General features: G+C 34.6%; 1 protein-coding gene across 8 annotated transcripts in view; it reads right to left on the reverse strand.

Moving 5' to 3' along the window:
- The window catches only part of CRB1 (crumbs cell polarity complex component 1), a 280,501-nt gene that overhangs the window by 208,982 nt on the left and 56,416 nt on the right, over nt 1-15,103 (reverse strand). For 3 of the 8 annotated variants that reach the window (XM_054523799.2, XM_002809663.4, XM_054523808.2), the window contains exon 1: nt 8,242-8,852. The exons of 1 other annotated variant lie outside the window; for it this stretch is intronic. In XM_054523799.2, coding sequence (XP_054379774.1) covers nt 8,242-8,311 — 70 coding nt within the window. In that variant the 5' untranslated portion in view covers nt 8,312-8,852. Of the gene's footprint in view, nt 1-8,241; nt 8,856-15,103 lie in introns of those variants that run through there. 4 more of the 8 variants (XM_002809664.4, XM_054523818.2, XM_054523816.1 and 1 more) reach the window with 3 other exon arrangements.

Raw genomic sequence — 15,103 nt, forward strand, 5'->3', positions numbered from 1 at the left:
CAGTATCTCAAACGCTATAGGCACGCTCCTGCTTCGGAGTCTTTGCACTTGCTATTTTCTTTGTCAAAATATTATTCACTGTGATATCCTCATGGTCCGGCTGCTCTCTGTTACTCATCTTTTGCTTTCTTCTATAGCATTTTTTGCCAGCTCACAATTACACAATTTACTTATTTATTTGGTTTTTGTCTGTCTTACCCCACTAAAGTGTAAATTTCACAATATCAAGGATTGTGGTCTCTTCTATTCACTACTACTGTACCCTTGGAGCCTAGAACAGCGTCAGATACATAGATTTACGGCCCTCAATAAATACTTACTGGATAAATAAGTAAATAAAAAAATTATGGAATAAATAGTAAATTTTAATATTTATTAATTATCCTATCTTAAGCCTAGGGACAACTAACTTTACATTGGTTGCCTCTAAAACCAGTAAAATTTCTGTTCCAGCCAAACCATTCAACTCCAAATAGTCATGCTAATTCCTACATGTGTGGGATACAGCAGTATGGGATACAGCATGACTGAATCCCACAGTGTTATTATTAAAAGTACACTGCCTTTGGTTTTGCTTTTAATAAAACTTTTCTGAAGATAAAAACTAGGAAATATAGGACAATCTACTTAACATGTTGCAACGAAACTTTGAAGGAATCACTACTTTTTATTAAACTAAGAAGGACACTAGATGACTGATAAAGGGTGCTAACCATAGCAACCAATAGGATCTAATACTAGATGACTACCTTCTTCCTTTCAGAAATTTTACTGTTTATTGTTAAATCAAAAATATGTAAATAAAATAAAAGATGACATTTTATTAATAAACACAACAAATAACACACGCACAGTAAAATAACTTGCACTCACTGTTTTGAATCAATAATAAAGGAAAGTAATCTTTTGGTGCCCCAAGTAATGAATGCAGTTTGTGAAAAAAAGTAGGTTAAAGAATTGAACATTCAAATATGGAAGACAGCCAAACTATTTGTCCCGAGGAAATATGAAGGCATGTTTACACCTAATTCTAGTGCTATTTTACATATTGATCAGACTCTAAGTTAATTTCATAGGGCAAATTTACATAGGAGGAAATATCTGAACACTTATTTCAAAGTGAAAGGCTGAATATGTAAAAGGTAGGGACAGTGTAAAGAGGGGGAAAATAAGAGAACAATATGGGCACATTGTTTAGCATAATCTTTTCTTCTACCACATGTTAATACAAGGATATCCATATCATGTCTCTTGAAACAAAAACTATTTACTCGACAAATATTTATTGAGCACTTACTATGTTTAAAAAATCAATTGTAAACCAATTTTACCCAATAAAAGTGGTATTAACCAAGTGTTTTTTAAATCATATATCAGAGTTTTATTCATAGTACATGTTATAGGTTGAATTGTGTCCCCAAGGTATGTCAGAGTCCTAACCCTCAGTACCTGTGAATGTGCCCTTATTTGTAAATAGGGTTTTTGCAGATGTAATCAAGTTAAGATGGGGTCATTAGGGTAAATGTACTCCAATATGGCTGATGTCCTTATAAGAAGAATAAAAGAGAGGTAGACAGATAAAGTGAGAACATCATATGATGATAGTGGCAGAGACTGGAGTGATGCAGCTGCAAGCTAAGAAACACCCAGGACTGAATGACATCACTAGAAGCCAGGAAAAGGCAGGTAAGGATTCCAAGTGGAGTCTCAGTGGGAGCAAGGGGCTTCCAACCTTTGATTTCAGACTTCTAGCCTCCAGAGCTATGAGAGAATACATTTATGCTGCTTTAAGCCACCCAGTTTGTAGTACTTTGTTACAATAGCCCCAAACTGAAAGTAACAAAGATGTCCTTCAGTAGGTGAGTGTTTAAGCAAACTGTGGTACATCTATATAATGGAATATTATTCAGTAATAAAAGGAAATGAACTATCAAGTCACAAAAGCACATGGAGGAAGCTTAAATAAATATTGCTGTGTGAAAGAAGCTCGTCCAGAAAGGCTACATATTGTATGATTCCAATTTTATAGCATCCTATAAAAGACAAAACTGTAGAGACATAGAATGATCAGTGGCTGCCAGAGAATCAAGGGTGCAGAGAAGAGGCACAGGAGACTTTTAGAATAGTAATTATTCTGCATAATACTTTAATGATGCATTTGTCAAAATGTACAGAATTTTACAGTACAAAGAGTCAATCCAATTGCATGCAAATTTAGAAAATCATTTAGGAAATCAAGGAAATCCCAGGAAGTAATTCAGACTTTGACACAACAATCTAACTGCATTACAAATGTATGAAATAATCTCACAGAAGGGGTTGGGGGAAAACTGTTCACCTAAGTAGTTTTGGAAACAAGTGGACTCTGAAAAACTAAAAACAAAAGTAAATAGTTATAAGTACTGTACTTAAACAGATAAAGTCGTTTCCCATAGGAGTATGGGTTAACAGTCTAATACTGCTATATATGTATACTTAATTTAAATGGCAGATAGTGGAAATCAGGTTTCTCACTGTTGGAATTGGAATTTACAGATAAGCAAGGGGAGACAGCTAGAATGATCCATGTGGAAATGGAGTTAGAGGCATCAATATGACCTCATGTTCAGCTTAATACAGACGGGCACAGATTTACATATAGAGATATCTATAGAAACATGTATATACACAGACTAGTACACAGACATATTTCTGTGCTCTTTCAGCTGAGATTGCCTAAAAGACCTGACACCCCAGCAGCAACAAGCACACCTCACATCCAGATCTTGGTTTTGGTTACCATTCTCTAATAAAAGGAAACAGGGCTCCTTGGAGAAATGGTGATTTATGCTAGGATTGGGTCAGGAAATACACAAGACCAGTCTGAAAAAGACTGTAGAGCCATAAAGGAAGAAAATCCTTTTTTAAGAAGCACCCCACATTGATGGGGAGTACGTGAAAAGAAAATAGGAGCCAGCTGAAAAGAACTCCCACAGGCCAAAGCTGGAACAATTTGAGTAACAAAATAAAATAGTATTGAATTGTAACCCAGCGTATAAAATAAATGTCAATAAATTCATACTGATATAAATAAACAATTGAATAAGTAAATAAATGGAAGAGAAGAGTCAGATCTCCTATGCAGAAGAATTTCGAATAATTTATGTAAATTTTTCCCTCCAGGAGAGAGATCATAACTTCAAACTTCTTAAGTGTGGGTTACACATAGTTACTTCCTTTTCTAAGAGTACAGTATGGAGAAGAATAAAAGACATAACTTTATAGTTATCAGAGAAACCTGATAGCACCACCTCCCAGGTGATTAAAGTCAATATCAGCAGTCACATATCATGTTGATTGTATAAATCATTGATAATATTATTGATATGATGTAATGAGGATAACCCTTTGCCTTTGTGGTCTTCATTCCAATAGCCCATAACTCCAGTTTCACCATGAGGAAAACATAAAACTAACTCCAATATTGGGAGAATCTATAAAATAACTGGCTAAAACTCAAAACCTTCAAGGTCATCAAAAACAAGGAAGGCCTGAGGAACTGTCACGGCCAAGAGGAACCTCAAAATACAAGACAGCAAAATGTACTTTGATATCTTGGATGGGATACTAGAACAGGGAAAGCATGTCAGGTAATATCTAAGGAAATGTACATAAATTACTTAGGTGAACAGTTTTCCCCCAACCCCTTCTGTGAGATTATTTCATACATTTATAATGCAGTTAGATTGTTGTGTCAAAGTCTGAATTACTTCCTGGGATTTCCTTGATTTCCTAAATGATTTTCTAAATTTGCATGCAATTGGATTGACTCTTTGTACTGTAAAATTCTGTACATTTTGACAAATGCACCATTAAAGTATTATGCAGAATAATTACTATTCTAAAAGTAATTACTATTCTAATTACTATTCTAAAAGTAATTACTATTCTAAAAGTAATTACTATTCTAAAAGTCTCCTGTGCCTCTTCTCTGCAACCTTGATTCTCTGGCAGCCACTGACCATTCCACATCTCTATAGTTTTGTCTTTTATAGGATGCCATAAAATTGGAATCATACAATATGTAGCCTTTCTGGACGAGCTTCTTTCACATAGCAATATATATTTAAGCTTCCTCCATGTGCTTTTGTGACTTGATAGTTCATTTCTTTTTATTACTGAATAATATTCCATTATATAGATGTAGTACGGTTTGCTTAAACACTCACTCTAACTTTTCTTGTCCATTTGAAATTCAGTATTTGATATTGTGAGACCATGAATGATAATTTTTGAAAATCACCAATGATGAAAAAAAAAGTATTCAATTCTCCAGAAAATTTTGCTAAGAGAAGTATCTAATAAAAGAAGCCACAGTTAACTCTGCTATGTAATGTATGAAACCCTGGCTAACCTTCATGGAGTAGTGACGATTTTACTGTAAACTGATGAGATTATTTCATTTATGAGGAAGCAAAAAGATACCTTTTTCTCATACTAATAATTAGGTAGGCACTTTACAAAATGCCGCTGCAAGGATATTAACTTGCACAGTAAAGATCAAAGTTTTCAATGTTTCTACACATGTAGAATTTTAAGAGTATGTGATTACTCCCTAATGAATAACATCAGCCTTCTCTGACATATTAAGCAAATTCAATTATTTCTTATTTAATCTCTATTTGTTCTTCATTCTTTTAGGTATATTAGTAAGAAAGTACTTTTTAACATAACACCATTCAAATCAATTACTTAATAATTGCTAATGGTTTTTAGAAGATTGGATGCTACCCCAAATTCTTTAACATTGTTCTAGTAACTCTAAAGCAGTTTTGTCAAACCACATTTTATTTACATGTTGTGATCATACTTTAAATGTAGATTAAAAGTTACTTTTAAATTAATCTCAATGTGGCATTTACATTGAAAATATTGTTTACCCCCAAATTTATAAAGGACTAGAGAAATAGACATTGCTTTTCTAATTCATGGTATGGTTGTTTCTTTAAAACCCTTCAGAACAGATTCATACATCAAGGTCCCAAAAAGAGTTTATTATAAAGTACTCTTATTATTTAAAACAGTCTCTGAATAATGGATCACAGGAGAGTCTCACTCTAATAAGTTTCTCTTTTAATACATCAGAAGCAAAAAATAATAGCTCTTCTTGAATTATTAAAATTTAATTGGTCCCACACATTAGAACCAGTTTTGCAAAATCATGGAACAGGTATGAAAACAATCAGGACAAATTCATTGCAACTCCAAGTGAAGAGAATGTCTGCCTGCTCAGGAACAGAAAGGGAATGTCACTTCCTGAACTCTGCTCTAATATTCCTCATGTCACATGTCTTCAACTGGAAGGACATAAAGGTTGATCAAAACATAAACAGCATTCCCCTGGTAGCTGAGCAAGGTAGAACTTTAGATACAAAATACAGTATGGAGCTGGAGGTGATTATTTTCTCTTAAATTTAAGGGAACATATTTCAAAGTTCGAAGGAAGAATCATTGATTTCTTCAATTAATATGATACTAATAACTAAAATTTCTTTCTCCCTTTCTTCTTATTTCTTGAGACAGGGTGTAGCCCTTTTTACCAGGCTGGAGTGCAGTGGCAGGATCATGGCTCACGGCAGCCTCGACCTCCCAGTCTCAAGCGATCCTCCCACCTCAGCCTCCTGAGTAGCTGAGACTACAGGCACATACCACGATGCCCCGTTAATTTTTTATATTTTTGTATGTAGAAATGAGGTCTTGTTATGTTGCTCAGGCTGGTCTTGAACGAGGCTTAAGTGATCTCGTTTCAGCCTCTCAAAGTGCTGGGATTACAGGCTTGAGCCACCATACCTGGATAATGGACATTTCTTTGTTTGCTATTATGTTCCAAGCAGAGTCTTAAAGTCCTTACGCATTATCACTTCATGGGAATAACTACATGTTAAGTTAAGAGCCCACACTCCAGAGCCAGATCTCCAGGTTCACATTCCAGATCTACCATTCACTAGCAGTTTGGCCTTGGACAAATTAATAAACCTCTATGTGCCTCAGTTTCTTCAGCTGCAAAATGGAATTAATAAATTCTACTTGACAGGGTTATTATGTATATAAGAGTGACAACAGTTATAAAGCTCATAGTGTTGATCTTTTCTTCTAAATAATCTTGTTGAAGAGCGGGATATGTTTATATTTAACTATTCTGATGATTCCTAGCATCATTATGTAGTAGGTTCTTAATAAAGATTTATTGTATAGCTCAGAGCTTCTGGTCACCTGTATTTGAAATGAAGAGCTAATTAAATTATAGTTTCCTAGGATCTACTAAGTACCTGGGGCTAGACTTGAGAAGCTGTACATTTTAACCAGGCATTCCAGCTCTCTGAGGTGCCTCAAAGTTTGAGGTACACTGGTATAGTGACTTGAATCTTTGTTTCATCTTCTATAAAATGTGAATTACTATGATAGTATCTATCTTATAGGGTTGTTGCAAGAAGTAAATGACATATAGGATATAGAAAATGCTTAACACAATGTTAGCAATTTTTACTGCTAGATATTATGTTATTCACTTGTCTGGAACACAGAATTTATGTCAAGAATACTAGGTGATAAGGGTAGAAAGGAAGGCTGATGCTAGATTGTTTTAAAGTTAGGTGGGAAAAAAAACTCAGCTAACAAGGTCTAAACTACGTGTTTTGATTGGGAAGGCAATATGATTATATCTTGCCAACAAATACACCAACACAAACAAAAGTCTACCTGCTTAAAAATTGAAAAAAATGAGACTTCAAATGTACTTTTTTTAAATGAATAAAAATACTATGCTGGAGAATAAATCAAATAATTACAAAGTATTTAGAATCTATCAATAAAATCACTTAAAGAGAGCAAAAACAAATGATGTACATGTAAGTATCAATTCATAGTTATTATACTTTTAATTGAAGATATCACATACTCATTTCCTTTAAAACAAACCGCAGCAAACTCCAGGAATTTTCTTATATATTACATTGAATGACAAGGCTCTTTGCCATAAAATGCACCATAAACTCACTTCACATTCATTTTATGTCTTATTTCTTTTTCTCCCTTTCTTCTACCTGCACAACTAAACACAGCACTTCTCTTCCTCATTCTTCATTACCTGGGGCCCTCATTAAGTTTCAAGGAGGGTAAATAACTATTTAAATAACAACTCTTTAACAAATATATCTCTGAAAAAAAATCTTTCGTGCGTGTGTGTTCAATCAAGTATTATACTGATCATTTGTTTAAAGTTTGACTTGGTTTTTGTATACCTGCCATCAGCTACCTACCCACAGCATTTACTTATTTCTTCACTCAGTCTCTAATATATGTTCATCTGTAAACCGTACAAGTAACAATCTCACTGGTGCAGCCACAGAAGGTGACCCAGATTATCCAACACTGTGTGCTAATGCCAAGTTGTCTTGTTCAACGGCAGCTGCTCTACGCTTTGCCTTGTTGATATTCAGATTCAACAGACACAAATCACATGGCCCCTTTGACAAGCACACACTCTCCCTGTCTTCGTTTTAAGCGTGTTGAATAGCTACTGTCCTTCATAAACACACAGCTGGGGCGATTTGGTCTCCTCTGATTTTCCATCCAGCCATAGAACTGACAAGATTATCTCAGAAACATTGCTCTTGCTTCTATTTGGGGAAGTTTGTGGAAAATAATATCTTCATTTATAAAACAGAAACACATAACAGTAAAAGCCCATTTCTCTGGTGAAAGAAACACTTTGAACCATTACCCTCTGGGAAACATTGAGACTGTCCCCTTGATTATGAGAGCAAATGTTGCAACACAGAGTTATTTAAAAGTGAAGATAAATATATAGTATGTGGGGATAAAGTGAAATATAGGTTATGAATAACTTCTTTTTAAAGGATATCAATTAGTAAGGGCCAACTCTATTTTGTAAAAGTGTAAACACAACAAAATATCTTCTTGTCTATGTGACCATTTCATTCTACAGCTCACTACTACAAAGGTTAAAAACAAAATTTCTGTACCTGAATACCTATTGGAAATCATAGAATCTTAAAATTGACTGTTCACATTGACTGGTATCACTGATTTCTTTAACACAGGACACTTAAAAAAATAAAAATAAAAACTTCCTTTTTTAGCATTGTATTTTATAGAACATGCAACATTATCCATTATTTGTAAGAAATATAATAAGCCAGAAATAAACCAGGAAAAATGCCCAAAGTGGGAAAGGCTTACTTTTTATGTAGATAAGCAGTGAGAAACTGAGGTAGAAGATGAGAAGGTAGTTAATGTTCTTAAGTGCCATCGTCTTATTTAGAGAACATCCTCTGGTGTGTTGCTGGTGGTCTGGTCCCAGTCCGGCTCCTGATCCCTGTCTCAGAGAGGAGCAGGTGCCTCAGAACCCCCAGGTGCCATCTCTGTCCCACCCCACTTACAGCTCCTTCACAGAAAATACAGGGACTTAGATTCAAAAAGCAGTTTGTGCTTCTTAGCATCACTTAAACGGGAGGATGGGGTGATTTTTCAAACCTGGTGCAGATTTTTTCAGGCTGGATTGGATTCATTCCCCCCTCAAGCCTTTGCTGCGAGTTTTCTTCTGTTAATGCTGCCTCCTCAAAAGGGCCTACATTAGAATAGTGTCTTCAATTGCTCTCAATAGAGGGATTAATTTCTGATAACTGTCTTGCCACACAATTATGATCTGGCAACTTTTAAAGGAATACCGTATGTTCCTGTATATTTACTTTCATCTTCAGAACACAATTCACAGACAAGTAATCTTTTCTGTTCATAAATTATATTCCCACAACTCAGATTTCTGTTGTTTATAAGTTGGGCCAAGACAGAAGAAAACTTAAACTACTGCATAAAATGAACAGAGTTCTGGAGATCATTCAGGGGCAGATTTTGTCGTAAGTCCAGAGCTCATTTTATTTTCGGTTCATGAAATTACATGCTCTGGGATTTCTTGAGCTTTTGTTTTACTATAGTTGATGAATGTAAATATGTTTGCTTATTTATAAAATACACTTGCTTTAAATACACAATATTTTCTCAGATTAAATTGCTCAAGTCCTTAAAATTGTATTTTTATTAGACACCATGAAAACATCCATTAATTAAAATCAGAATGCTTTATTTTTTAATTGGTGTTAGTGCTAGTACAGAGCCTTTTTCCATTGTTAAAACTGTTCACTGTTACACTTTAAAATGCAATTTCTATAGCTGATTTTTACAAAGCTTTATAAATCTGCCAGATATTTAACTATGTAAAGTATATTTTGAAGTCTTTATATTTTCTGCCCATGTCTCTAATATTTTGACAGTCAGCTTAATGTTTTTATTAATATTATTCTCTCACATACTCACAGATTTACTTGCTAAAGTAGGATTTATCCATTTAAAATTATTTAATTTTTATAGAATTCATGACAATTATTATTTTTAAAGATTTTTTCCTCCTCTCATGCAAATAATTTAACTTGGGCAATTTAACAATTAGAGTAAAAGAATTTCAGATTACAGAAGCATTATTAACTCCCTATTCTAATCCCTGTGTTTTGTCAATTGGAGAATTGAGAAGCAGAGCAATTATTCTGTGTGCCCAGAGTGATCTGGTGGGTCAGTGTCAACATTAGGACTGGAGTCTTCCCATGATTTCTAGAACATTAGTTCTTCAATAAATCTTGTGAAGTCTCTTTTCATCTTTATTCTTATGTGTTCTGTCATGCCTTTTGCAACGATACCACTCTGGGACATCTACATACTGAACCAACTTGATCTCCATTCATTCTAAAAAGGCCTCCACCATGAACCCCAAGACTAAGGAATTTACAACATGGAAGGCCGATTGATAGACTGGAAAAAAAATGAATAGACTCAGGTAAAGAATCTTATGGTATTAGAAAGCCTTCTGTTAGGGTGTCTTTAATTATGAGTGTCACAATCAAAGAAACAAAGAAAATTAGTTTTTCAAAAGACAAAAGTGTCAAAGAAAATAAGCGGTTGAGAAAACATGTTATACAAAGAATGGTTATAGGAATTATATACATGGAGTTTGAATATAAAAAAGTAAGTGGATATAGCCATTATACAAATGAGTCAATAGCTACCATGTATCAGATTTGGGCTAGTCAGGAATTCCTTTAGAAAAAGATATGATATTTACGTTGAATTTTCAAGCATAAGTATGGGTATGCTGTGGTCTGAATGTTTTCCCCCCTTCCCAAATTCACATGTTGAAACCTAATCCCCAATGTGATAGTATTAAGAAGTGGGGAGTTTTGAAAGGTAGTTAGACCTAACTCTCATGAATGGGATTACTGCCCTTATAAAAGAGGCCTGAGGGAGTTTATTTGCCCCTTGCACAACATGAGAACACATAGAAGGAACCTTCTAGGAGGAACAGAGCCTTGGCAGCTACCAAATTTGCTGGTACCTTGATGTTGCTCTTCCCAGTCTCCAAAATTATAAGAAGTCAATTTCTCTTGTTATAAATTACCCAGTCTAAATTTTGTTATAGCGGTATGAAAAAACTAAAGGTATAACAAATAAATAGGGCAAGAGTGAAGTTTAAGAGTTTTACAGAAAAGGGATATGTATATAGGAATAGAGGCCTAAAGCAGTTGGGCAAATCAAGAAACTAGAAATATTCTGATATTGCAGAAACATAGGTGTGAAGAGATGTCAGCAAATAAGACTCAGCAAATCCACAAAATCAAGGAAGTTTAATTTTCAGTATGAGGAAAAGACACCATTAATAGGTTTTAAGTAGTGAATTCACATACTCAGAGTTGTGTTTAGAAAGATAAATCTAGCAGCAATGTAGCAACGGTTGGAAAAGGGCAGATGGAAAGCACAGAAACCAGTGAGAAGGATATTGCCATTGTCCACAAGAGAGATGATAAGGGACTGAACTAAAGCAGAGACAGTGGGGATGATAAAATGAAACAAAACAGCAATAAACTAGATACATTTAAAGACATATAGAGAATAAGGCAACATGAAAACTAATTTTATCAGGTTTTGAGCTTTGGCATTTGGGCTATTATTAATGTCATTCATAAAAATGAAGAATATAGACAAGGGCACCTACACAAGAAACAGCAAAAACCATCCTTCCCAAGTCAAACACATTTAAATATATGTCTGTATTTGAGCAAAGTGTAACTTTTATAGAAATATGCAAGTGAGCTCAACAGCAATAAAGTAAAATAACCAACTGAGATAGACAATTCTTGACTTTTGGAATGGAGACAAAGACAGAGAGAGAGAGAAAGAGGAGGAGGGAGGGAGGGAAGGAACAAACGAAAGAAAAGAAGGAAGGAAAAATGAAGGAAGGAAGGACAAAAGGAGGGAAGAAAGGACAAAAGGAAGGAAGGAAGAAAGGAAAGAAAGAAGGAGAGAGGAAGAAACAGAAGAAAGAAGGAAACAAAGAAAAGAGTAGTTCAGAAATAGGGAAATCAATGAGAACTGAGATGAAACTAAACTCTCATGTGGAAATGCTACAATTCACAGTTCACAAATGGTTCCCATGGAAGCCAACCTCTACTGAAGATGAGCTCACAGCTTAAAACTATGAATCAAACTAGAAACCCACTGCCATGACAGACATCGGACACAATGAATGGGAACATTCACACTCAAAAGATTCATGATAATGGAGCTAACTTAAGAGATTATAAAATAACACTTTGTTAAGATACAGAAAAAAAGAATCAAAGAAAATAAGTGGTTGAGAAAACATGTTATACAAAGAATGCACTGCTCTGGCCAGGCGCGGTGGCTCACGTCTGTAATCCCAGCACTCTGGGAGGCCGAGGCGGGTGGATCACCTGAGGTCAGGAGTTTGAGACCATCCTGGCCAACATGGTGAAACCCTGTCTCTACTAAAAAAATACAAAAGTTAGCCAGGCATGGTGGCGGCCACCTGTAATCCTAGCTACTCGGGAGGCTGAGACACAAGAATCCCTTGAACCCGGGAGGTGGAGGTTGCAGTGAGCCAAGATCACACCACTGAACTCCAGCTTGGGTGACAGAGCGACAGAATGAGACTTTGTCTCGAAAAAAAAAAAAAAAAAGCAGAATGCACTGTTCTTATGCACTGTTCATGGGTAAATTTGTACAACTTTTATGGAAAACAATAAGGAAATTACTCAAAGAACTTAAAATAGAACTATCATTTGATCCAGTAATCCCATTACTGTGTAGCTACCCAAAAGGAAAGGAATCATTATATGAAAAGCATACCTGTACTTTATATGTTTAATGCAGCACTATTCACAACAGCAAAGATATAGAACTAACCTAAATGTCCATCAATGGATGACTGGATAAAGAAAATACGGTGTATATATAACACAATGGAATTCAATTCAGCCATAAAAAATGAAATCCTGTCTTTTACAGCAACATGGGTAGAACTGGAGGCTATTATCTGAAGGGAAACAACTCAGACACAGAAAAACAAATACCGCATGTTCTCACTTATAAATGGGAGCTAAATAATGTGTACACATAGACGCAGAGTGTGAAATGATAGATGATGGAGACTTGGAAGGTTGAGGAAGTTGGAGGAGGGATAGATGATGACAAGTTACTTAATGGGTATAATGTACATTGGTGATGGATACACTAAAAGCCTCAACTTCACTACTCTGCAATATGTCCATGTAACAAATTGCACTTGTGCCTTTTAAATACATACAAATAAAAATTTTTAAGAGATAAAAGAATGCATTTATTTTATAAAACAAGAACAAGACATGATAAAAATGATTAGGCCTATTCAAAAATAAACCGAACATAAATTCTAAAAATAAAAAAAGTCATTAAAATTTTTTGAAAAATTTAACTAATAACTTAAATAGTTGTTGACACTAAAATAAACTAAACAGAAGATAGATCTGAAGTTTTTTTAGAATAGATCAATGTAAGATAAGGAGTTGGTGAAAAAGAATGAACAATAAAGAGACATGGAAAATAGAATAGAAAGTTTTATCTCAGAAGCAAGGAAAAAATTGGGAGAAGGTAAGTATCAAGAACTAATGGACTAGAGTTTTCAGATATGAAAAAAATATGATTTCTCCAGTTTAGAAAAGCTCACTGAATCCCTAGGAAATATTACATTTAAAGTGCAACAAAATTGCAACAAAAACAAAAATTGACAATTGGGACCTAAATAAACCAAAGAGCTTCTGCACAGCAAAAGAAACTATCATCAGAGTGAAAAATATACAGAATGGGAGAAAATTTTTGCAAACTATGCATCCAACAAAGGTCCTACATCCAGAGTCTATAAGTAACTTAATCAGTTCAACAAGCAGAAAACAACCCCATTAAAAAGTGGGCAAAAGACATGAACAGACACTTCTCAAAAGAAGACATACAAGCAGCCAAGAAACATGTAACAAAATGCTCAACATCACTGATCATCAGAGAAATGCAAATCAAAACTACAATGAGATGCCATCTCACACCAGTCAGAAAGAATATTTTTTTAAAGTCAAAAAACAACAGATACTGGTGAGGCTGCAGATAAAGGGAACACTTACACACTGTTGATGGGAATGTAATTTAGTTCAGCCACTGTGAAAAGCAGTTTGAAGATTTCTCAAAGAACTTAAAACAGAAATACCATTTGATCTAGCAATCCTATTTCTGGGTATATACCCAAAGGAAAATAAATCATTCTACAAGAAATACACACGCAATCATATGTTCATTACGGCGCTATTCATAATAGCAAAGACATGGAATCAACCTAGGGTCCCATCAATGGTGGATTGGATAAAGTAAATGTGATACATACACAAGATGGAATACTTTGTAGCCATAAAAACAACAAAATCGCGTCCTTTGCAAGAACATGGATGTAGCTGCAGGCCATTATCCTAAGCGAAATGATGCAGGAAGAGAAAAATCAAATACTGCATGTTCTCACTTATAAGTGGGAGCTAAATATTGGGTACACATAGACATAAAGATGGGAACAATAGACACTGAGGACTATTGAGAAGAAGGGGGTGAAGGGCTGAAAACTACCTATTGGGTGCTATGCTCACTACCTGGGTAATGAGATCATTCATACCTCAAACCTCAATGTCACACAATATACCCATGTAATGTATCTGCACATCTACCCCCGGTATCTAAAAGTTAAATTTTAAAACAAGAAAAATAAATACATACAGTGCAGTAAAATAGACAAAATAAAATCTTATAAAGTCAGCAGCATTTGTTGTTAAAAGTCTAAAATGTTTACAGTAGAACAATAATAAAAATGATGAAAGACTTTTCATGAACAAATTAGGCGCCATAAAACAAAGAAAATAGAAGAAGAAGATTTATAGATAAAAATAGAAGGTACAGTTTAAAAATATATTCCATTTGAGCTGTCTATCAAAACCAAGTGAAGATCCAGAACATAGCAGGTTCTGGAGATACAATTTCAGAATGTAGGACAGCTGTTCTTACTGGTGGAAACTACTGATGTCATATTAATGTACAAGCATTTGTTTGTTTTACACGTACTATACAAAAGTGTATATTATATGTACACCTGCAATACATCAGATACTAGAGTCATCATCAGTAATTTGCATGTTTAAGACAGGGTCATCACCCTTGTTGAATTAAACTCTGGTGAGCAGATGCAGTCTTTTGAGGAAAAAAGTACTTTATCTCCCAGTTCCCTGATACTCAAAATTGATTTAATAAGAGTACAAAGATTTATCTTCAGCTTAGTACCAACTCTATACTATAGATTATTTTATGTACATTATCTCACTTAATACAGCATCTCCACAAAGTAGATTAAATTAACCCTATTTGACAATGGCAAAAAAGATATTGAGAGACCCAAGTTACCTGTGTAATAAGTGCTGCAGTTCAGATTCACACCCAACTTGCTTATTCCAATGTTCTTAATTATTGTTATAATGGTATTTATTGTTAATTACATAATTATAAATGTATTATTGTGAAAAATCCCAAATATTATGATAAATACAAAGAATCTTTGATGAACAATCCCACACTCCTCTCCAGAAATAATCATTGTTATTTGTTAATGAATATCATTTTATACCACTCTATG

This window comes from Pongo abelii, chromosome 1 (assembly GCF_028885655.2).
Source record: "Pongo abelii isolate AG06213 chromosome 1, NHGRI_mPonAbe1-v2.0_pri, whole genome shotgun sequence".
Lineage (NCBI taxonomy): Eukaryota > Metazoa > Chordata > Mammalia > Primates > Hominidae > Pongo > Pongo abelii.